The 24,547-nt window shown below is 35.7% G+C and overlaps 1 protein-coding gene across 1 annotated transcript in view; it reads left to right on the top strand.

Annotated features, from left to right (window-relative positions):
• Nucleotides 1–24,547, top strand: part of Rnf169 (ring finger protein 169) — a 74,826-nt gene that overhangs the window by 30,849 nt on the left and 19,430 nt on the right. The window contains exon 3 of the mRNA XM_010603290.2: nucleotides 3,390–3,463. Coding sequence (XP_010601592.1) covers nucleotides 3,390–3,463 — 74 coding nt within the window. The remainder of the gene's footprint in view (nucleotides 1–3,389; nucleotides 3,464–24,547) is intronic.

The raw sequence follows: 24,547 nt of genomic DNA on the forward strand, positions 1-24,547 counted from the left end.
TCTGTCTTTGTGTCTTGCTTAAGTGTTTTCTCATTTCTATTTTTGTTGTTGGGTTGTCATTGGTTTAATTTCTGGGTATTACTTAAATCTTCCTGATATAGTTGCGTTTTAGCTTTTGAGTTTCTAATGACTCATAGACATCCTCATTTTCATAATATCAGAGAAAACAACTCTTTAAATCAATCACAACCCTTTATCCCAATTGATACATTCAGCAGCCCAATAGAATCAGGCACAGCTTGCAAACTGACCACTTGTGGTAGTCATTAATGTATCACCTTTAACTCATGTGAATTAAATTAATTTCAAGAAGCAGCCCATAGTGTGTTTGCAGTGAATATGCTTTTCAATATAGCATCTTTACCATTTAGGATGGGGGGTTAGAGTGAGTTAGGACGAGAGGAGTAGATAAGTGAAAGAACTGGAGCAGGTTTGAAGTGAATCCAGAGGATGTAGAATCACCTTACTATCTTTACAAAGCTATTAACTTCAGGTGGGATAGAGAGAGTGCAGGAATAAGGACAAGAAGATATCCCCTTAACAATAACAGGCGCTTGCCTTCCCTTGAAGGTACAGAGCCATGAGTGAGGTAAAATGACTGGAGAAAAGAACATAAAGAGAAACCCCTCCTAAAGAGAAAAAATAATAAAAGAAGAAGTCTGAGTTAGGGCAGGAGCTGGAATAAAAAGCGAGATGAGGGATAATATGGTGGAGCAAGAGACTGAGTTGGAGAGAGAGGACAGAAAAAAGAAAGAAATTTTAGGGTGGAACGAGGAAAAGAAAAGAGAGAAAAAGAAAAAAAAGAATTTGAAGGTCCTCTTTCAGACTATGTCTCTGTTCTCATATTATACCACATGTACAGCCATATGCAGAACCGAATCCCCTGGTCTTGGCTAGCCAATGGCAGTTCCCCATGACTGAGACTGAACTCAGTCAACAAGGCCTAAATTGAGTTTCCCAACACTCAGAGTTGAACTCCACTCAGTTCTATTACAGGTTTCCCCTTTCTTTAAAGATGTTCAAAGTTGGGAGCTCAGAAAACTACTCTTCATGAGAACCCATGCCTCTGCAGAGTTGGTCCAAGGACTGGCCCAATCAGGAGGTTTGAGAACGGGGGTGGGGGGAGCAGGTCGTGGAGGTGTTTCAAGGGCACCTGCGGGGCTACCTTCCTTATTGGGTCTGGTGGCGTGCAGTCCGGGTTGTCACGCACCCGCTGGGTGATCTCATGCAGGCAGGCAGGTGAAGAGACCCCCTCCAGGGTCCTTGGGTCCTTACTGGGTCTGGTGGCGCGCTGCCCGGCTTTTTTTTTCCCTAACCTTTTAAATTATTCTTTGTTTGGTTTAAGGAATGTATACTCTATTCATGTATATATGATTAAAAATTTTAGCCATGCATAGCAGTGCATGCCTATAATCCCAGCACTCAAGAGGCTGAGGCAGAAGGATTGCCATAATTTCAAGGCCAGCCTGGACTACACAGTGAGTTCAAGGCCAACCTGAACTACGTAGTGAGACTCTGTCTCAAAAAAAAAAAAAAAAAAAAAAAAAAAAAGAATTAATTGTATTGTTAATGTTTTCTATATTTATTGTCATTTTGTTTGCCTAATCTGTCTTTTAAAGTTGTGGTATGTTATAATTTCTTTCCATAATTTTGGACTAATTTCTCCTTATAATGTTTTGCTGTTGTGTGGGTTCATTAAAATGAATGATTTTTTTAAAAAAACTATAGTAAAGAGTACTTTCAAGGGAAACTACTGTAATGGGAGTTTATGGCGGGGGAGAGAGATTTGGCTGAAATCCAGTTGGTTGCTTTTTTAATCATTATATAATTTCCCTCTTTATTCCTATTATAGCTTTTCTCTTTGCTTTGTTAGGGACTAGCTTTGTAGCCTTGAGCAAATGATATAACTCCTCAGTTTTCTTATTGCAAAATGGGGACAATATAATAATTGGAAGTATGCTTAAAGGATATGACAAAAATAGTTATCAGGAGTTTTTTTAAGTGGGCAAAGGTCGTGGAATATTTGTGTTTCAAACTCAGGATCTAACAATTGTTTAGAATTTGGTAGAGCGTTAAGTTTATTGGGCTCTTAAAAAAATTTACATTAAAACAATGTATCCAAGTATCTTCTACATTCTTCTGTCTTTGTAAAATAGTTGAGACAACTGAAAAAAAGGGAAAAGGCCAAAAAGCAGCCTTTTGAGGTACTTACTTTTCTAGAGTACTTATTGGACCTCAGTGGAATGTAGTTATCAGCAAGTTTTACACTTATTATATTTAGGCTACTAAATATATAGAGAGGATGTAAAGAACTATCATATATTTAGAGAATCAAAAGTATGTACTTTCCTCTCCTCGTAAAGACTTATCTTGTATTCTTGTTCTAAATTTTTACCATCCATTTATATAATGAATATGTTTTGTGTCCTTCCTATAGACTTGGTATCTTATATTTAAAAATAAATATAGAGAAGAGGAAAAGACAGATGTCATCTGAGAAAACCACATAAAAGTTTAAAAATATACAGCATTTGTATATTTTGTGACTAGACAGTCAAGGGTTTAGTGATGAAAATTCAAGTGTTCAGGCTCTGGAGAACCCTGAAAGTGATGTTGAAGAATTTTAAGTTTATTCTGGTTTTTGTTTGTTTATTTGTTTGTTTTTTTGAGACAGGGTCTCACTTTGTAGTTGAGACTGACCTGGAACTCACTATGTAGCCCAGGCTGGTCTCAAACTCACAGCGATCCTCCTGCCTCAGCCTCCCGAGTGCTGGGATTACAGGTGTGTGCCACCACCCCCGGCCAGTTTTTTCTGTAGATAGGTTAAAACCATTGAAGGCTTTTTGGGTTTAAAAAAATCAAGTTACATACTGAAAACATATGTAAGATACAGGATTATACACAGGTTATATATAGGAAAATAGGCAGTGTTGAGAAATAGAAAAATACAGTACTATGTGTAGAACTTAACCTCATTTAAAATGTTACATAGTAACATTGATTTAAGAGCTTTGACTATTGTTTTTCCCCCTTTTACCTTATCAGTGAGCCCATTTGAGCCCACCCTATATAAAATAAGGTTTTCCTTCCACCCTACATTTATTTTCTTCCTATAGCATTTATTGTCACAAGGTTTAGTTTGTATAAACATTTGTTGGTTGTCTGTTCCTCCCTAAGCACCATGAGACTAAGAACTCTATTTGTTCAGTACTTCTTCTAGTACTTAGAATAGTACCTGATTTGTAACCTTTAATATATTTGATAAATTAGTGAATGAATATTCAAATCGAGATGACCACAGTTTTTAATGTTCTTTGTAAACTGGACACAGTCTTTGTGCTTTCTATTAAATCTTGTTAAAAATTAATTATCTTTTCCTTTTCCTCCAGAATTTATATTCAGAGCACCAATCAAATTGAGCAAGCCTGGGGAACTTCGTGAGGAATATGAATGCCTGAGAAAGGTATAGTATACATGTTATTGTGACATTTACTTTCTTAAGGTAAATTGAAATAATTATGATTCATTAGATTTTGAAAAATTTACAATGCAGAACCTGTCTTTCTTCTTACTGTGTACTTTGTACTAGCCCAGTTAGGGGAATTACAATAGAAGTAAACTTAAAAACCCTTTTTTAGTTGTTTTTTCAAAGATGAAAATACAGCTTATATTACACACCTGTTACAATAACAAGTCACTAAGAAAGTTATTCTTGATACATTCAACAAGTCGCTTTGCTAGTAATTGTATTATTTGCTAGTAAATAGTATTATTTATGTTTATCTTGAAAGGTTACTTTAATGACATGTAGATAGTATTATCTTTTATTGCTTTCACCCTCTTAGAAAGTACTGCAGCAGAACTGTATTGGAGGTCGCTAAGAGAGTGATGAAATGATTTCCTAATTAGAAAATTTTGCCAATTGCTGTAGGAAGATTCTAGCTATGTCCACATAATCTTATTTTTGTTGTTTTCAAATTAATTGTCTGGGACTTAACCTAGAAAACTAAGACTTTAAAAACTGTAGGAAAAAGAAGTTTGAGGTATGCTTAAAATATACAGTAAATATTTAAGTTTTTCAGGGGTAGCAGACAAAGTAAATTTATTTGCAGACAAAGTAAATTTCAAACCAAAACTGATTCTAGTATTATTGATGTAGGATGGTACTGTATCATACCTCTGTGAATGTAAAATATCTTGTACCTACTTTATGATACATAGTAGGGGCCGTGCTTTATCAGAACTACATTTAATGATATTACTCTAGAATGTTCTCTTTCCAGATGATGATTAAGAGGCTAATAGAAAAAATGGTGCCAGGTACCACAACAGCAACAGGAAAAAAAAATTAAGTTTTTAAAACTATTACAGTAAAAGCCACATTGTCATTAATTCCCCTTAGAATACTCCCCCTCACTTCAAATACATTTAGACACACTTATCCCATTGTTCTTGCTCCTTCCTCAAGCAATTCTAGAAGTCCTTTCTTATGAGTGTTTTTAGTTGCACTGTCATAGCTACCTTGGTATCTTGCATCTATTCAAAATGTTTACTTTTCACAGTCATTTTGACTTTGAGAAAGACCTAGGAGTCACACAGTACCAGTGGATATGATGTTTTATGAACCCTCCTTTCCATTGGATGTTACTCAACAGCAGCATTCACCATATTTTTTATCATACCTTACAAAGACTTTCGTGAAAAAGTACTTTCAGAGCTGCTATAGAAAGTGGCAAGAACAGTGGGATAAGTGTGCTCAAAGTGAGGTGGAATATTTTAAGGAGGATTAATAGCAGTGTGTCTTTTACTGTCATAAATTTTTCTTAAAACATTCCCTGTATATTTCTATCACACATTGTACATTGCTGGATTTGTATCATTCTTCCTTAGCCTCTCCTTATACTACCACTGCAGGGATAGTAATGGTAATCAAATATAGTAACTTTGTAATTGATTAGAGAAATTCTACATGTGGATATTTAGTATTTATAAAGATAAATTTTCCACTTAATCTGAATCATCCATTATCATAAAAGTGAGACTGAAACATGAAAATATTATATCTCTCAACCTGTTAGATGTCTGATACACCAAGTTTGTATTCTGTAAAATCAAAGAATGAATTCTAGGAACAACAGAGGTTAATAGTAGGAAAATATTTATTGAAAGGATAACTTCTGAGAGTCAGGAGAGGGCCTCAGAGGGTAGCAGGGAATTTCACTTTACAGGGAAGTTTTATAGAGCCAAACCCATGTGGGTACAATGTGTGTTACAGTTATGATTAACCAATAAAGTTACAAGTATAGTCACTTAATTGACTATATAATAATGATCCAATGGGGAAAGGAGTCACGTAACAAGTATAATGAAAAGAACAAAGGCTTTTTCTAGAAAATAACCCATAGATCTTGGCCACCCACTGGGTGACTGATGTCTATCTCAACTTCATTAGGTCCAGTGTTTGTCTTTTGAGGAAGCACGCAGGCCTGGTCTCCAACCGTTGTGCCAGAGGCATGGCCACACTTGTAAATATGTTTTACCTTTGTCCTGACTCTGTCAAGGGCCTAGCCCTATCTGACTGCGTATAATATTTCTAATTTAGCTGTTCCCCCCTCTGAAGAAATATCCTGAACTGCCTCAAGGGAGCAAAGAGCAATGACCATTCTGGCTACTTCAGGCTGAAAGGGGTCATAGTTGTCTGTGGGGTGGTGGAGATTTTGACCTTTTATGTCCTTTAAAGGAACTCTCAAGGCAAGGCAACCAAAGTCCATAGAGAAGTCAAGTCTGCACAGTCAGTGGCATGGTGATTAGGGTTGGGGATCAGGCTACCAGTTGCAGAAGACCACTGGGCACCTGCTGGGGACTTACTGTGCAAGCTAAATTACCTGGTTATCTTTTCCCATTGTATTTAAATCTGGGTATCCTGGTCCTGAGCTAATGTTTAACTCAGAAAGTGGATCTAGTCTCTGAAAAGCTGGCTCCAAGTGTCCCCCTCAGATGTTTCCTTGGTTATATTATGCTTTAGATCTAGCACCAAAAGCAGGCTCCAAGGCAGGCCAGCTCCTCTCTTCTTTCTCCAACCTTTTCCTTTGCTATTTCCTGCCTTAAAACTATCTTATATCATTCTGTCCAGAATAGACAAATACACAGGACTAGGAAGTAGAGTATTGGTTCATTGGACCATAGAGTAGTAGGAATAGTGATTAATAGTAAATGGACATTAATTTTACTGAGGTGATGATTTCTAAAACTGATTTACGATGTGTTCCAAAACTTTGTAAATATACTAAGAGCAACTGAATTATACTCTTGAATTAGATAAATTGTATGATATGTAAAATATGCCTCAATAAAATTATAAAAAAATTAAGACTACAGCAGCACAGCACCTGTCTGGCAAGCGTGAAGTCCTGAGTTCGATCCCCAGTACTCCCTCAATTTAAAAGACTAAATTTGGATGAAGAAATAGAGAAAATAGGTCTTTTAGACTGCAAATTTTCTGAAACAAAGCAAAGTGCTTTTATAATTTAGATGAGCTGTTGGGAGAGAAACATCTTTATTTCTCCTGAGCAAAGGATTGTGAGTGGAAGTTAATTCTATACTACTCATTATTGCTAATTTGATATATAGCATATTATTATACCTTTTATTTTGTGTATCTCATTAAGTGACAGTAAAAAATTTTATAATGGCTTGCTGGGCATGGTGGCGTGTGCCTGTAATCCCAGTACTTTGGAGGCTGAGGTAGGAGGATCACCTTGATTTTGAGGCCACATAGAGTTTGAGACTATGTAGCAAGGCTCTGTCTCAAAACTACAGAAGCAACAACAAACCTTTAAAATGGCTTTAAAAAGTTAACAAAATTTATTTTATGCAAATGGAAGCAAGAGGGTGGTTAGAGAATCTGAAAAGGATTTGGAAGTTGAGAATCATTGAAGGGCTAGGTCAAAGAAGGCCTATTTTAACTAGTGAAGACTCTTAATTTATTTTAGGTATGTTGGGAAACAGGTAATATAATCTGGCTTAATTTTGAAGTCTCATGTTGCTGTGTAAGAAATAAACTTTAATGGACTTAAGAATCAAAAATTGTATTTACTGTTAATAGTAGAGACCCCAAAATAATGATTTGAACCAATAATGATTCTTTTCTGTGTGTGTGTGTGTGTGTGTGTGTGTGTGCGTGTATGTGCATGATTTGAGATTCCTGATAAATGAGTAAATTTTAGTTGTTCTTGCCTATCATAGAAACAAACAAAAAATGAGTAATTATATGAGATGATGGATTTATTAACTTGCTTTACTATGGTAACTATTTTACTATCTCTATCTTCTCCAGGTAACAAAAGCATAGGAGACAAGAAGTTTAGGGCTCATGTAACAGCCCCATTTGTTTGTTTAGATGTCTTTAAGAGCACTGTCCCTTTGTGGTATGAGATGGCCAGTTCTTCTCTAGAATCATATCCAGGAACTGGGCAGAAGACTGCATGTCGGCTGAATTGGCACTGAAAACTCTTTCAAAGAGCTTTCCCCAAAGCCTCCTACCCAGGGACTTCATCTTTATTTTTTAGTCCAGTGTCACAGACTCCATCCTGCTTGTAGGAAGGCTAGAAAGCATAGTGTTTTAGTAGGTACATGAATTTCCTTAGTAAAATCAGAGTTCTTTTAGTAAGGAAGGAGAAAATAGAACAGTTAGGATACTTTTGTCATAAGAAATATATTAAGTTTAACCAGGTTTTGGATTTTGCCAGAAGTATGAGAGAGAGATGCAATGGACTTGATGGTGTCTGTATATAAGGAATTTATTATAGTCTTTGCTCATTGATATAGGTTAAAGAGGGAAGTGAGGATCTGAGAGATGATGGGCAATGAAAGAATGGTAGGGTCAGTGGACTGGAGGTTCTGATGTTGAGAAAAGAATTACGGAAGTAAGATGACTGGCGAGCAAGAAAGCTGGAAAGCTAGAAAGTGGTGGTCTTAACATGTAGGGGTTTAAAAGGCAAGTGGTTAAATTGGGTGGTGGTTTAGTATTGCACATCACAAATACTTGAATATGACCATGGCAGCAGATAGCCAAAGAAGGATGGAGGAAAAGATTTTTAAAGAAGGGATAAAGGAACAGAGAGAGCACACTAATTTAGAAATCTGAAGCAATGATCACTAGAGTACTGTAGCTGGAAAATGAAATCTTGGTGCTAAGTTTTTCTTTGAATAAAGGGGAGTGACCAGAAAGGATCATGGGTGTTACAGCATGATGGTAAATACGTCAAAGAAGCTAGGATTTTTGAGGGTTAATATGTTCTCTTCTCCCTATGCATACCCAGATTGGCTGCAAGTATAGGCAATATGTTCTGTTCTGTGATTTGCTCTTTTCACTTAATATAAAAGTTTTTATTCTGAATTGTTATTTCCTAGTATGAATGTGGCAGAATTAACTTAACCATTCCATTATCATTGGCCATTTTAATTGTTTTTCCAAAGTTTAAAGAGATGCTGCACCAAGTTCTTATGACCGTATATGAGCAAATATGTCCTTAGGTAATATGTTCTTCAGATTAAATTTCTAGAAGTGAAAGTGGGAAATGGTATCTATACTTTTTGTATTTTGATGGATATTAACAAATTGTCTTTTAAAAAAGTTTCCAAATTATTTTTTACCAATAGTAAAGAGAATCCCTTTACTTTAACTCCTTGCCAAATCTTTGTCATTGCTTTTGATATTTTACTAAATTTGCTAAATCTGTTTTATTAGAGAGGAGCAATATCTATGTTTATTGGCCATTTGTATGTTTTCTGTGATGTCTTTTTTTTTCCTTTTCTGTTCTCTGTGTGTGTGCATGTGCATGGGATGGGGGCACACAGTGGGGGAACCCGGGATATTTCATCCCCCTCTCTTTATTTTAATTTCGAAACAAGTTTTCAGTAAGTCACTAAATTGCTTAGGCTGGGCTTAAATTTGTGATCCTCCTGCCTTGGCCTCATAGAGTGCTGGAATTATGGTCATGGGCTATCATGCCTGGCTATATTTATTCTTTTTTATTATTATTAATTTTATTGGTACATTTAATGTATACAATATAATGACATTTATTGTTGGAAATTTATACCTTTACATAATCAATCTTGGTTCTTATTTTTAACCCATTCCCCTGCTCTCCCTTCATCCCCTTGTATTTATTCTTGTATAAAGGTTACAGGAAATGCATGCTGAAATGAAAAAATAAAGAATGACTGGTAGTCATTTTTGTCTTTTGAGGTAATTGATTATCTTTAAATTTTATTGGTTGGATTAATCTTATTATTTTATATTGTTTTTTCTGCTTCTATAGCTTGTTAGATGCTTAGCTTTGATCACATGGTTAGATAAATGCTTTATGTTAGAATATGGAAGCATATAATCAGCATATTCTTGTTTATCTTTTTTCAGCTATGGGGCTTTTGAAAGATAAAAGGTAGCAGGGAAGAATACTGCTTGTCTCTTTGGTTCCTCTAATGGAAAGGTTCTCTGTATATTGGCCTTTTTTTTTTTTAACCTCACCACTGGTTCATTTTTTGGTGAGTATTTTGTCCCCATTTATGGCTGCATTATTCAATTAGTAAACATGTTATTCATAGTCCTTAGAGAAGAGAGTAACCAGATATGGTCAATGGATTACTAATGTGAATCATTGCTGTCTTAGCTAGTCTTTAACTTCTGTGAAGGGAATTTTTAAAATGTGAGTAAACTTAGGAGTTATCTTTGAAATAATATTTTTAAAAGTCTTTTATTATCTAGCTTGAACTGTAAAATAAGATATACAAATGTTTGGATATGGTTATGTAATGCATCATGACCTGAATGTTGAACAAGACTTTTTTTTTTAAACACAGGGTTGCTCTATGTAATTCAGGCTGGCCTCAAACTCAGTGATCCTAATGCCTCAGCCTCCTGAATGTTGAGATTATAGGTGTGACTGCCATTTCTGGCTTCAGCTTTGTTTAAAAACATTTTAAAGAACTTGTATTTACCTAAAAAACTTTAAAATATGTTGTCACATTATAGAAGAATTGATCACAGGAGAAGTTGGCTTATTTTAAAATGTTATTTTTCCTGTTGGGTTATAAAATCTTTCAAGATGGTCTATTTGTTTTAGTCTCTTTACCTCCACCATGTTTAATGTATGTTGCATTTGGGTGTTCACAAAATACTTACTGAATTGATCATCTAGTTTTAAAGCTACTTTTAAGACAAATGATTTACATAAGGCTATATAGCTTGCTCATGATAAAGTAGATGAATTTTAAGATTTCTGGGGTTCTTTTGTGTACACTACTTGCTATCTTTTCTTCATCTAAAATATATAATTTTTGAAGAAACACCCACTTTTGGCATATGCTGGCATGCCTCTTTATAGAACCAAAAAATAGGTACATAATCTCATAGTATATCTTTAAAAACAAGTAAAATGTACAGTGCCAAAGGGAAAGGAAAACTCCTGGAAGATTAAATTTTAATTTTGACTATATGAGGGAAGGACAGTTAACTATAGTATGCTCGAATTCTAAGAATGTTAGACATGATTGTTTTCTTCCTTTTGGTATTGACAGCTGCCCAGATAAAGAGAAATATCTTTATCAAGTAATGTACTTTTCAGAGAAAATAACAAACTTGGAAAATTCAAAGCATGATAAAATTTAATTAGAGCTGGTCACAGTAGTGCATATCTTTATTCCAGCATTGAGGGAGGCTGAGGCAGGAGGATCACAAGTTTGAATTTTTATCACTTTCATATTTATGAGTGGGAAGATTAATAGTTGTAAGATTATTGTATTCATATAATTGTGATTATAGTTTAGTGAATATTTTTTATTCAATTGTATTTATTTGTCACTTTTACTGATAACAGCCACCTCTATTATTTTTAATATTTGAAATAAAAACTGGGACATTGGATAGAGTTTTTTTTTGTTTATTGATACATTTTAGGTCTACAATGTGATGACGTTCATCATTGGGAATTAGTACCTCTTCATGATATATCTTGGTTCTTATTTTTTTCCCTGTTCCCCTTCCCTTCCTTCAACCCTTCCACCCCTCCCTATTTACAAATACTGTTTCCATTTTTTCCTTTTCCTTTCCTTTCCTCTACTCCTCCCACTTTCTCCTCTCCTTCAGACCTTTTCTTCCTGTTTTGCATTATCTATAATATATTTTGATCCTTATTTACACTTTGAATTTCTCACACCAGAGAAACTTTTCAGTATTTACATGTCTGTCTTATTTATTTCACTTAAGAGTATGGCCTCGATGTGTATCCATTAGCTATAAATGTCTCTACTTTCTCATTCTTTATGGCTGAGTAATACTCCATTTTATATGTTTAAAAAAACCTTTATCTAGTCTCCAGGTGATAGGCAATTGGGCTGTTTCCAAGTTTTAGCTATTAAAAACTGCCTTTATAAACATGATTGTGCATATATCACTGTGTGGTATGATTCTTTTAATTCTTTCGGGAAGATACCCAGTAGGGGAATAGCTGGGTCAAATGGGACCTCTAATCCTAGATTTTTGAGGTGTCTCTAATTGATTGCCACAGTAGTTGCACCAGTCTGCAATCCCACCAACAATGGAGAAGGGTTCCTTTCTCCCCACCTCCCTTTCAGAATTTGTTATTGATTGATTTCTTGATAGCAGCCATTCTTTCTGAAGTGAGATGGAATCTCATTGTTACTTGCATCTGCATCTCTCAAATGACCAGGGATGTTGAACATTTTTTCATATATTTATTTGTTGCTTTTACTTCTTTGTCTGAGAAATGTCTGTTTATTTCAGATGCCTATTTTGGATTGGGTCTTTAAATTTGGGGCATCTGATTTTTTTGAAGTTCTTTAAATATTCTAGATAGTAGTCCTTTGTCTGAGGAACAGCTAGTAAAATTTTTTCCCACATTGTAGGTTGTCTCTTAGCTCTGTTGGTGGTTTCTTTTGCAGTGCAGAAACTTTTTAATAGGATGAGATCCCAGTTGTTGATTCTCTGTGCTAGTTCCCGTGCTACTGAGGTTATATTCATGAAGCCTTTTCCTATGCCAGTGTCTTTGAGAGTTCTACCTATCCTATCCTCCAGCAAGTTTAGTGTTTCTCTTTAATATTTAGATCTTTAATCCAGTTGGATTTTAGTTTAGTTTAGTTTAGCTTAGGGTCTAGTTTTAATCTTTGGCAGGTTGAAATCCAGTTTTCCCAATGCCATTTATTAAAGAAGCTGTCTTTTCTCCAGTGAGGATGTTTGGATCCTTTGTCAAAGATGAGGTGGCTGAGTATGTCTGGAGTTGTTTCTACATCTTCTAATCTCTTCCACTGATCCTCCGGTCTGTTTCTTTGCCAGTACCATGCTGTTTTTATCACAGTGGCTTTGTAGTATAATTTCAAGTTGGGGATTGTGATAACTCCCTACCTTGTCTCTGTTGCCTAGAACAGCTTTTGCTAGGTTTCTTCTTGTTCTAAATGAATTTTTGGATTGTTTTCTCTGGTTCTGTGAAATATACTGTTGGGATTTCAGTCAGGATTGCATCAAATCTATATAGCAGCTTTGGAAGTATGGCCATTTTCACTATATTGGTTTTTCCTGCCCGGGAACAAGGGATGTCTTTCCATTTTCTTATATTCTCTTTATCTGTTTTTTTCAGAGTGCTTTAGTTTTCAACATAGAGACCTTTTGCTTCCTTTGTTAGATTGACTCCTATATATTTCATATTTTTGGATGTTATGTGAAAGGAATTGTTTCCCTAATTTCTCTCTCAGTGAGTCTGTTATTTGTGTACAAGAACATTGTTAATTTTTAAGTGTTGACCTTGTATCCAGCTACTTTACTGAATCTGTCAATTAAATCTAGAAGTTTTTTAGCAGAGCTTCCTGGGCCTTCTATATAGAATATCATGTCATCAGCAAATAATGATAGTTTAACTACTTCATTCACTATCTTTATCCCTTTTCTCTCTTTCTCTTGACTAATTGATGTGGCTAATGTTTCCAAAACTATGTTGAACAGGAGTGGTGATAGTGGACATCCTTGTCTGGTTCCTGATTTTATTTATTTATTTTTATTTTTTATTTTTTTGTTACCGGGGATTGAACTCGGGTCCTTGTGCTTGCAAGGCAGGCCACTGAACCACTGAGCTAAATCCCCACCCCCCGGGTTCCTGATTTTAGCATGAAAGGTTTCAGTTTTTGACCATTTAGTATGATGTTGGCTGTTGATTTTTCATAGATAGCCTTTATCAGATTGAGATAAAGACTATCTATTCCAATTTTATCATGTAGGGTTTTTATCATGAATGTATGCTGGATTTTGTCAAATGATTTTTCCGCATCTATTGAGATGATCATATGGTTTTTGTCTTTAACTGTTAATATACTGTACTACATTTATTGATTTAAACATGTTGAACCATCTTTGCAGCCCTGTGATGAATTTCACTTGGTCAGGAGATATGATCTTCTTGATGATCCTCTGTATTCTTTTTGCCAGTATTTTATTGCATTTATGTTCATTAGGGAGAATAGCCTGTAGTTCTCTTTTTTGGTTGTGTCTCTCTCTGCTTTCAGAATCAGATTAATGCTTGCTTCCAGGACTGAGTTTTGGAGTTTTGCTTCCCTTTCAATTTCATTAAAGAGTTTGAGAAGTAGTGGCATTAGCTCTTCCCTATATTTCTTGTGGAATTCAGCAGTGAAGCCATCAGGATGTGGGCTTTTCTTTTTTGGTAAATTTTTAATTACATTTGCAGTTTCACTGAAATTGGGGTGTTCAGAATTTTTATATCTTTTTTCATTTAGCTTTGGTAATTTATATGTATCTAGGAATCTGTCCATTCTTTTTGTGTTTTCCATTTTATTGGAATGCATGTTCTCACAGTACGTATTGATGATCCTCTGGCTTTCTGCTGGATCTGTTGTGATTTCAACCCTTTCTTTCCTAATTGCATGGATTTGAGCCTTTTCTTTCCTTTTTTTGATAAAGTTGACTAAGGGTTTATTGATTTTATGTATTCTTTTGAAGAGCCAACTCTTCAATTTGTTGATTTTTTTTGTATTGTTCTCATAGTCTCCATTGCATTGATTTCTGCTCTGATAATTATAATTTCCTGCCTTGTATGAGCTTTGGGTTTGTCTTGCTTTTCTTTTTCTAGGAGCTTGAGGTTCAGCGTTAGATTATTTGAGCTTGCTCTGTTTTCTTATTATGGGCATTTACTTCTATGAATTTCCCATGGAGAATTGCTTTCATCATGTCCCATAGATTCCTGTATATTGTATTGGCATTATCATTTAATTGTAGAAACTGTCTCATTTCTTCTGTAATTTACTCTGTAACTCATTTGTTGGTCAGGAGAATGTTATTGATTTTCCATTTGTTTGTGAAGTTCTTGGGGTTTCTTATGCTCTTGATCTCCAGTTTAATTGCAGTATGGTCTGATAATATACAGGGGATAACTTTAATTCCTTTGCATTTATGTAAATGTGTTCTATAGCTAGCATTTAATTCCTTTGCATTTATGTAAACGTGTTCTATAGCTAGCATGTGTTCTGTTTTGGAGAATGAGCTGTGTGCATCCAAAAAGAATGTATATTCTGATTTTGTGGGGTGGAACCCTTTGCAGATATCTGTTAAGTTCATTTGTTCAGAAGCTTGGTTCAGTTCTAGTATTATATTGTTGATTTTTTTTTGTCTAGATGATCTCTCTATTTGTGACAGTGGGGTATTGAGGGTCCCCCAGTACAATTGTATTAGTGCTTATTTGGCTTTTCATGTCCATTAATATTTGTTTTGTGAAGTTTGCAACATTAGTATTTGTTGCATATATATTTATAATTTTCATTTCTTCCTCTTGGATTGTTCACTTTACAAGGATGTGGTAACCTTCTTTGTCTCTCTTAATTAGTTTTGGTTTGAAATCTACTTTGTCTGCAAATAGGATAGCTACCCCTGCTTTTTTCAGGGTTTCTGTAACACAGAGAACTGTTTTCCATCCTTTTACTTTAGGTCTATAAATCTCTTTTTGAACTAGGTGCATTTCTTGTATACAGCATATTGTTGGATTTTGTTTCTTAATCCATTCTGCCAGTCTATTTCTTTTAATTGGTGAATTGAGGCCATTAACATTGATGGTTATAACTTACATGTATTGATTTATCCTTGTCGTGTTATTTTCCTGTTGTTGGCTTCCCCCCGCCCCTTAATTTCTTGTCTTGCCTGACAGATTTGCTCTGCTGGGCCTCATGGAGTTGTGACCTTCATTATCTTTTTCTAGGATATTGTTTAGAATTGTTTGGAGTGCTGGTTTGAAGTATCTCAGGTATTCTTTGTCATGGAAGTATCTAATTTCCCCATTGATTTTGAAAAATAGTTTTTCAGGGTACAATAGTCTAGGTTGGTTATTTTCTTTTAGGACTTGAAGTACTTCACTCCACACTCTCCTTGACTTGAGGGTTTGTGTTGAAAAATCTGCTGTGCTTCTGATGGGCTTTGCTTTGTATGTGATTTGTTTCTTTTCTCTGCATGTAGGATTTTCTTCTGTTTGGTTTCTGAGAACTTAACTATTTTATGTCCAGGTGTGAATACTTTCAGTGGAGTTTTTGATCTCCTGGATATCTGGTTGAATCTGTTTCATGGATTCCATTTTTTTCCTATGTTGAGCATTCATGGTTTCCATTTCTTTCCTATGTTGGTCATTTATAGCTTCCATCATGGTCTTGAGCTCATATCTCTCTCTCTCTCTCTCTCTCTCTCTCTCTCTCTCAATCTGTTTCTGTTCTAGTCTATAATTATGTTTTTCATTCTGCTCACCATCTCTGTAGTTATCTGGGAAATTATTTCTGTTTTGAATTTTTCTAGAGCTTTGCTCATCTGTTTTGTTACTTCCCATACTATCAGTTCAGGATGGCCAGGTGGTTTATTATCAGATCTTTCTCCTTTGTTGCCCCCAGAATTTGCCTGTGGTGAGCTGGGAGTCTGGGTTTGGGCCTGTTTAGGTGTCTTCTCATTTCTATTTTTGTGTTGGTGCTGTTTTTGGTTTAATTCCTAGGCTGATACTTCAAAGTTGCTTATTGTGAGTATCTTTATTGCTTATATTTAGAACCCTTATGGAATGATTGCTTCTTAGAGGTGTCTTCCAGGTATAGCTGGTCTTTAGGTTTTGAGTCTCTGATGACTTTTAGGCAATCTCGTTTTCAGTATACCAGGGGGACAACTGATTAGATTAGTCATGACACCTTAGTCCAGTTGACACAATCAATTGACAGCATCAACAATAGCATCAAACACAGTTTATAAAATGACAATTTGTGGTAGCAATTAATCTGTCACCTTTAACCATGTCATCTAGATCAAAATAGAGGACCAGCCCAAAATATGTTTGTAGTAAATAAACCCTTCAATGTAGCAAATTTACCCTTTGGGATAAGGTTTTAGAAGATGGGGAGGGAGGGATAGAGAGATAAGAGAGGAAAAGATTACAAATGAGACTAGAGGACACAGGAAGATCATGCAAATTTTTGGAAACTTTTGAAGACAAGAGCAAAAGACAGAGTGAAGGAACAGAGGCAAGAACAGAACAAACTAACAGCAATAGGGAAGCTAGAAACTATTCTTCCTATAAGAATAATGACAGTTGAGAAGAAGAAAAAGACAATCCAAAATAGGACAGGGACAAGAACAAAGAGGGAGAGAAATGTAGAACAAGAAGGGCGTGGGGAGAGAGAGATAGGAAAAGAAAAGAAAAGAAAATATATAATAAAAGAAAAAAGTAATAATAATGTATAATATATAACAAAAATTATATAATTGTATTATATATTATATACATTATATATATATATGGGGCCTCCCTCAGTGTATGTCTGTGCTGCTCTTATAGTCAATGTGGGCATGGGCAGCAGTGTGAAGATCCAAGCTGATTAGTCTCAGCAAGCCAGCTATACTCCACTGAGATTCAGGTTCATTTCTGGCTGCAAGGCCTAAGTTGAGGTCTCTGATTTCCTGCAGGATTGAACTCTGCAAGGCTCTACTGCAGGTTCCAGATGCTCTTCCCCCTAAGCCAGTCTGGGTTTCTATGGGAGTTGCTGATCCAGTGTGCCTTTATTGCAGAGATTTTCTTCCCTTTCCCAGTGAGCTTTACTTTTCATTGAGGAGCCTCAGAGAGGCCCTTTCTCTGTTGTTCACTTCTTCTCTATCTTCTGGAGCACATAACTGTGGCCTTTATGCCTCCATCCCCACCCCCAGCGCCTGTGCAGTATGGATTCAGATACTGCGAAGCCTGAGTGGTGTTTTCTGGGGGTGCTGGCATCTGGTAGATGGTTCCGGGCATGGTGCTGGCCTATAGTGAATAATTTAAATAAAATCCTTTACTACTTGCAAACCAAACAAGGAAATCTTCCAGAAGCAGTGCAACTATTCTGTCTCTTATACAAAATGAAATATTTTGTGAAAATATATGATTAGTGGGGCTTTAATTAGAATAGCTTTATTTTCCCCTACTTGTAAAAGTAAGCTGATTGTACATTTCTGCGAAGTATAAAAGAACGAAAAAGATCAGGTTATAAAAAAGGTTAAAGATGGTAGGGGAAAATCCCTAGTATTCTTGCTACCTAATTGCCATATTTAAATGTTTATCATAAATTTAGGCTTAAGGTTTAAAAATACAAATTTAATATCATACATGATATTTTCATGATATCCTTTTTTAGCACATCATACGAAATTTTCTGTATCAAATAAAGACCCATGTCAGATTTTAATAGTTATATAAAATGATAGAAAATATCATTGTAATCTATCATTATATTAGCATTCTTCATAAAGCCAAGGCCATTCAGGAGTCACAAAAGATACAAAAATGTATAAAAATATTACATAGATAAACTGAATTTTAGAATTCCTAACTCTGGCCAAATTTGTGTAAAACTTCATAAATACTCTGCTTTCAATGTTGAGTGCTTTGAAGTTGGGAACCTGGTTACATTTTTTTGGTTCATATTAGAGTTTAATGTCTTATTTGCTGTTTGTGAGTCAACTTTCTTTATCTCAGCTTAAAAAAATACAGGCGTTTACTAAAACTGAGAGGCAGTATTGTAATAATTCATGGCCAACTGCCTGAGTTCAGATCCTACCTCTGCATTTACTAGTATGTGAATTTAGGCAAACTACTTAATTTTTCCATGTCTCAGTTTCTTGGTCTATAAAATGGATGTGAAAATATCTAGCTTATAAGGTTATTATGGAATAATGCTGGCATGTAGAAATTCACATATAAGTATTAATCATTATTATTCTTTAACTTGAAGTCTGAAAAATCTAGCACAAAGGAACCACCTCTATTGCTGCTGTTTGAATAAAAATGGAAGATTGTCAACAAATCATAGTTGGAAGCTGAAGAGTGTGATATAAAACACACATAATTCCCAACTTCATGAACATTAGGTAGTGAAGGTCTGTCTTTGCCTTTCATAATCAGTGACATAGAACTCTTTTTACTTGTCATAAGTGAATGTCCTTCTATTACTGGATGGAGGGTCACATGGGGCTTTTTTTCCAGGTTCTTGGTGTCCTAAACAAAGAATTGAACAAGACTCAAAGAAAACGCAGTGAAAATGTACATTTAGTGGAAGTAGAAAAGAAGTACATTCTGCAGAGTAAGCTGTTGAAAAGACCCACACCAACCCAAAGGATAAGGAAAAGGAGTCTTTAAAAAAATTTTTTTTCTCTCATTGAGTTTATTGGTACATTATAGGTATACAGTACAGTTACATTCATTATTGGGATCTTGTACCTTTAATGACAGGTCTTGGTTATTTTTTCCCCTTGTCCCTGCCCTTCCTTCACCCCCTCCCCATTTTCAAACACTTTATTTCCATTTTCTCATATTTTTTTCTTTTCCCTTATTACCTTTCCCTTACCCTTCCCACTTTCCCGACACCTTTTGCCCTTTTCTTCCTATTTCACATTGTCAATTATATCATTTCTCATATTTTTCTTTTCCCTTATTACCTTTCCCTTACCCTTCCCACTTTCCCGACACCTTTTGCCCTTTTCTTCCTATTTCACATTGTCAATTATATCACTAGGATCTTATGTACTGTTAGTGTTTTTCACGCCAGAGAAACTATTCGGTATTTACACATGTGTGACTTATTTATTTCACTTTGGAGTATATCCTTAATATGCCGCTATAAACATAGGTGCGCATACATCACTGTGGTATGATTCTTTTAATTCTTTTGGAAAGATACCCAGCAGAGGGATGGCTGGGTCAAATGGAACCTCTAGTCCCAGCTCTATGAGGTATCTCCATATTGATTTCCATAGTGGTTGCACTAGTCTGCACTCCCACCAACAATGGAGAAGGGTTCCTTTCTCCCCACTATACCGCCAACATTTGTTATTGGTTGATTTCTTGATAGCAGCCATTCTTTGTGGGGTGAGGTGGAATCTCAGTGTTTTCATCTGCATCTCTTGAATGACCAGTGATATGGAACGCTTTTTCATATATTTACTTGCTGCTTTTACTTCTTTGTCTGAGAAATGTCTGTTCATTTCAGATGCCCATTTTTTAATCAGGTCTTTATATTTGGGGGGGCTGGTGTTTTGAGTTCTTTATATATTCTAGATAAGAGTCCTTTGTCTGAGGAGCAGCTGATAAAAATTTTTTCCCACATTGTAGGTTGTCTTTTAGTTCTGTTGATGGTTTCTTTTGCAGTGCAGAAGCTTTTTAATAAGATGAAAAGGGGTCTTTTATTTCTGGTCAAGTGTCCAAGGCTTTCCAAGAAAGCTGTTTTTGGTGTGTTTGGCAGCTCATGCAGAGTCAGGTCCTGTATGTTAATTATGCATGTCCTTTCCCCTAATTCTCTCTGTTATAATTGTCTCCATGAGATGCAGCCTGTATAAATGAGTTTGTCCACTGCCAGAGGTTCTTTTTGAACAGTTTGGGGTGTTTCTGTACCTGCCCCTGAGTTGGGGATTTCTTCAAGAACAGATTTATGGACTCCTACTCCAACTGTGGCTCTTGTTTGGGAGTAACAAAAAGGTGGATCCCTAGGCCAGACCAAGATCCTTAATGATTGATGGGGAAGTAGGTGTTCCTTAGTCCATGACCTTTATGAAGGCATATCTTGTACTTCTCTTTAGTCTTTTAGATTGGCAGCTAAACATTCAAGTTATACAGTACTTGTTGGTTCAGTTTACATGTAAAGTTGAATGCCTACAGTGAATTTTATATGCTTTCCTACATAATGTATGTAGTAATCTAAAGAACCTGTATCAAAGTAATTTTATATACCTTACTTATTTCATAAGGGACAAAAATTAATGTTATTTTGGCTTAAATATTTTAGATAAGCTGAATTCTAAATCTAACATTTAAGCTGAAAGATGTTCTGTAATTTCAAGTGAAGAACATAGTATCATAAATGATTTCCTTAAAATTTTATCAGAATTATAAGAGCAAATTAGTTGCTTGGGTATTATTTATCTGATCAAGTAAAAGTCATGGCTTACCCTTGTATGTAAGAGGTCATTTGCTGTGATTCCAGGATGCTGTGAAATGGAAGCTGAGAGTAGTTCTAATGTACCCAGATACATTGTTTTTGCAGACAGCATCAACAATATTCACCAAGTATTTCCTATAGAAATAACCATTAGTGCCAAATGAGAGTCTCAGAACCAGACAGAACCAAAGCATTAGTTGCTGTAGATATGAAAGTACACTGAAATGTTCTGACGCTAGTTTGACTCACAAGTTCATTATGTTTTGAAGTAATGGTTCTCATATTTTTTAATCTATTTATATTCCTTTTATAACACCCATATGAATTTAAAAAAAATTTTTTTTTAGTACCGGGGGTCAAACTCGGATCCTTGTGCTTGCGAGGCAGGCAGCGGAACCACTGAGCTAAATCCCCGGCCCTGAATTTAAAATATTTTGAAATGTGAACAAAAATGCATTAAACGTATTTACTGAGATGCGATGTTTAAAGAGTATGTTCTTATGGAGTGCTATCTATGCATATGATTTGTTATATTTCCTGAAAATATATTGAAAATTAATGTAAAGTTTACCAGTACTATCTTTGTGAAGCCTCCTAGTTATCTAGGTCCCAGTTTGAGCCCAACGATAAAAGCACGTAAAATTTATATAACTTAACAATTCATAAGATATCTTCAAATACCTTATCTTTCAAGAGAAATCTTGTCAGGGGAAAGTTCAGTGAAACATCATGAGGCTATTTGAACCTACATTTTTCACAAATCATTCAGTAGTAGACCATTTTACTAATGGAGATAAATAAGAAAGTGAGAAATTATAGATGCATGATTGTCTAGTCTTTAAAGTGTTATTGGGCTATAAAATGTAATAAAGAAAAACATATAAAATTTTTTTATTAGAGTTATCCTAGTAGGTGTGAAATGGCATCTCATTGTGGCCTTGATTTGTGTTTCTGTAATGACTAATGATACTGAACATCTTTTCCTGTGTTTGTTTGCCTTCCATAAAATTTCTTAGGTGTTATATATGTTCAAGTCCTGCCTGTTTTAAAATTTGGGTTATTAATTTTTTGTTGTTGAATTTTGATACATCTCTATATATTCTGGATACAAGTCCTTTATCAGTCATATTCTTTGCAAATATTTTTCTCTCAGTCTTCGTCTCATTTTTTTCTCAAGAGTCTTGTGATTGATCACAGGAATTTATTATAAATCTCAATGAATTATTGTCCTATGTTTTTCTATGTTTTTTTTTCAAATCATTTTCTTTATTAGTACATGTTTGCAGTACATAATGTTTACATCCCTTGTGTGGAGTTATGTGTACATAATACATCTCAATTCCTTTTTTCATCGCCTTTCCTTCCCCTTCTTCTCCCCACCCTCCATCTCTTCATTCCCTTCCTCTTTGAGAAAGATCTATCTCCCTACTTTCTGTTACCTATCTTTTGTTTGCTCTTTTTTTATACTTTTAAGCTTTTGTGTCTTGTTTATTTCACTTAACATTATGGACTCAAGGTACATCCATTTTTCTACAAATGACTCAAGTTTAGCTTCCTCTGTGGCAGAATAGTACTCCATTGTGTATAAATATCACATTTTCTTTATTAATCTGTTGATGGACATATAGACCCTCTTCAAGATTTAGCTGTTATGAATTGTACTGCTATAAACATAGGTATGTATATATCACTACAAAAGAATGTTTTTGAGGAGCAGAGATTAAAGTTAAAAACATCTGTTCCTCATACCTATTAAAATAAGCTTTATAAACCTAATGCCTGGGAATGTAGAATAATGCATTAAGTAGCAGCTATTGATCTTTCTATGCCTCCCTCCTTTCCTCTCTCCTTCCTCCCTCTCTGCCTTTATTGGGTGTGTGTGTGTGTGTGTGTGTGTGTGTGTGTGTGTGATGATACTGGGATTGAATCAGGCCTTTGCACTGAGCTACCTCTGCAGTTTTGTTTTGTTTTTTCCAATTTTTAATTTTGAGACAGAGTCTCACATTTGACTAGGCTGAGCCTGAACTTGCAACCCTCCTCCCTCAGCCACTCAAAGTACTGGGATTATAGGCCTATGCCAAAACACCCAGCAAGTATTGCTTTTTTAAATTTATATTTATAATGCTACTCTTTGACCCTTCAGTATAAAATCACTCTCCTAGAGACTAATTTTCCAAATTTTCATAAATAATTACTGAAAATAACCAACACCACACACCACCTCCATAAAACCCAGTTTTGGGTATATAGTGGAAAACAAACCTGACTCAGACTCAATTTCTCCTACTATTTTCTCACAGCACAGGTCACCACATCTATGAGGGTTCTCCTCATATGCCAGGCAAGCAATCAGTTTTGTAGCAGACACCAGCTGGATGTACCCTAATTTAATTCATTTTGACACTGTCTGGAGATAGTGCCAGGTCCCAGAGGTTGAGGACTCAGTCCCCTAACTGTCCTCCCTTGATATCAAATGCCAGTTTAAAGCCTTAGGATGAAGGCTTTTTATACTTTGTTTTGTTGTTTTGCTTTGGTTTCTATGCTTGTGCTTTTGACCAATCATCTATAAATTGGAATTCCTTTCTTAGTTACTTTTCTTAGTTAAAGGAGGAAAGGTTTGTTTTGGCTCACAGTTTGTAGAGGTTTTGGTCGATAGTTAGATGGCTCCAAGGCAGGGTGGCATGGCAGACGGGCATTGCAGAGGAGAAACAGAGCAGTCAGGAGGCAGCACAGCAGCAAGCAATCCTCCTTTATATTTCATCCAGGCTACCTCCTCTTCAGCGGTGCCACCCATACCCAGAGTGGGCACCCTTAATTCTAGCATCACGCCCTAGATCCAGCCAGCTCTGAAAGCCCACCTATGAGTGCTTGAGGATTTGGGGGAACTTCTAGATACAAGTCCTAACACCCATCAAGTTTTATATGTTTAAGTGCTTCACAGAACTCAATGAAACACTTTTGTTCCCCAATTTATTATAAAAATAATCACAATGGATAAGATGAAGAGATCCATAGAGCAAATCATATGGGAAGCTGTATAGAGCTTTCATACCTTCTCTAGGCACACCATTCTCCAGGAGTCACCATGTGTTCAGCTATCCAGAAGCTATCTCCACAACCTGCTGGGTCTTTATGGCATGTACTTGAAGCTTGGACAACCTTGTACAAATATGACTGGACAAAAAGGATAACGATCTAATGCTGAGGTTGCCTGTTCAGACTCTTTCTGGCTTCTCTGTGCAACATTCTTTTCCCCTGGGTATGATGTGGGACCCCTTCTAAAATGGGAGTCTTGTGATCTATCAGGTAAGCCAAAGAATTTATTTATGCTCAGCTCCGAGACAGAAAAGGTGAACTCTAGGATATGGGAAGATTATAATTTTAGTCCCTATGCCTTGACTTGGAGAAGAGAAATTGTCATTTCTATGTATGGCCTGCCTTGGAGAAAAAAAGCAGGTAAAAAGGTCAGAAAGGCAGATTTTGTTTTCAAAAGCCTAAAAATGTCCCATATTATACTAGTTACTTAGAAAAATATCAAGAGCTATGGAAATTATAAACTAGGAAGCATGGAAAAAAAACCCCAAAATATATATCATGATATATATATCATAATATGAAACCTATATGGAGAAGATACTGGCATAACTAAATGGGTATACTAAATTTTCATTCTGTTAATTGTTCATTTTCTTAAGGTGACTTTTAGCAGTGATCTCCCCCTGCAATTAAGAGGTGGTTTTGCTAGCAATGCAAGTCCGCTGTCAAAACTTTGCTAGTAGCAAAAAAAAAAATTATTAGGAACACCTGTTGGCAGGAGGCCCACAAGTTTAAAGCTAGCGTGGGCTACACATCAAGACTGTCAGAAAGAAAAAGGTAGCCAGGCATAGTGGCGCATGCCTGTAACCCCAACACTCGGGAGGCTGAGGCAGGAGGATCCCTGTGATTTCGAGACTAGCCTGGGCTACATAGTGAGTTCCAGGTCAGTCTTAACTACATAGTAAGACCCTGTCTCAAAAAACTTAAAAGAAAAAAAAAAAAA

Source organism: Fukomys damarensis, unplaced genomic scaffold, assembly GCF_012274545.1.
Source record: "Fukomys damarensis isolate Sample0158 unplaced genomic scaffold, DMR_v1.0_HiC HiC_scaffold_16, whole genome shotgun sequence".
Lineage (NCBI taxonomy): Eukaryota > Metazoa > Chordata > Mammalia > Rodentia > Bathyergidae > Fukomys > Fukomys damarensis.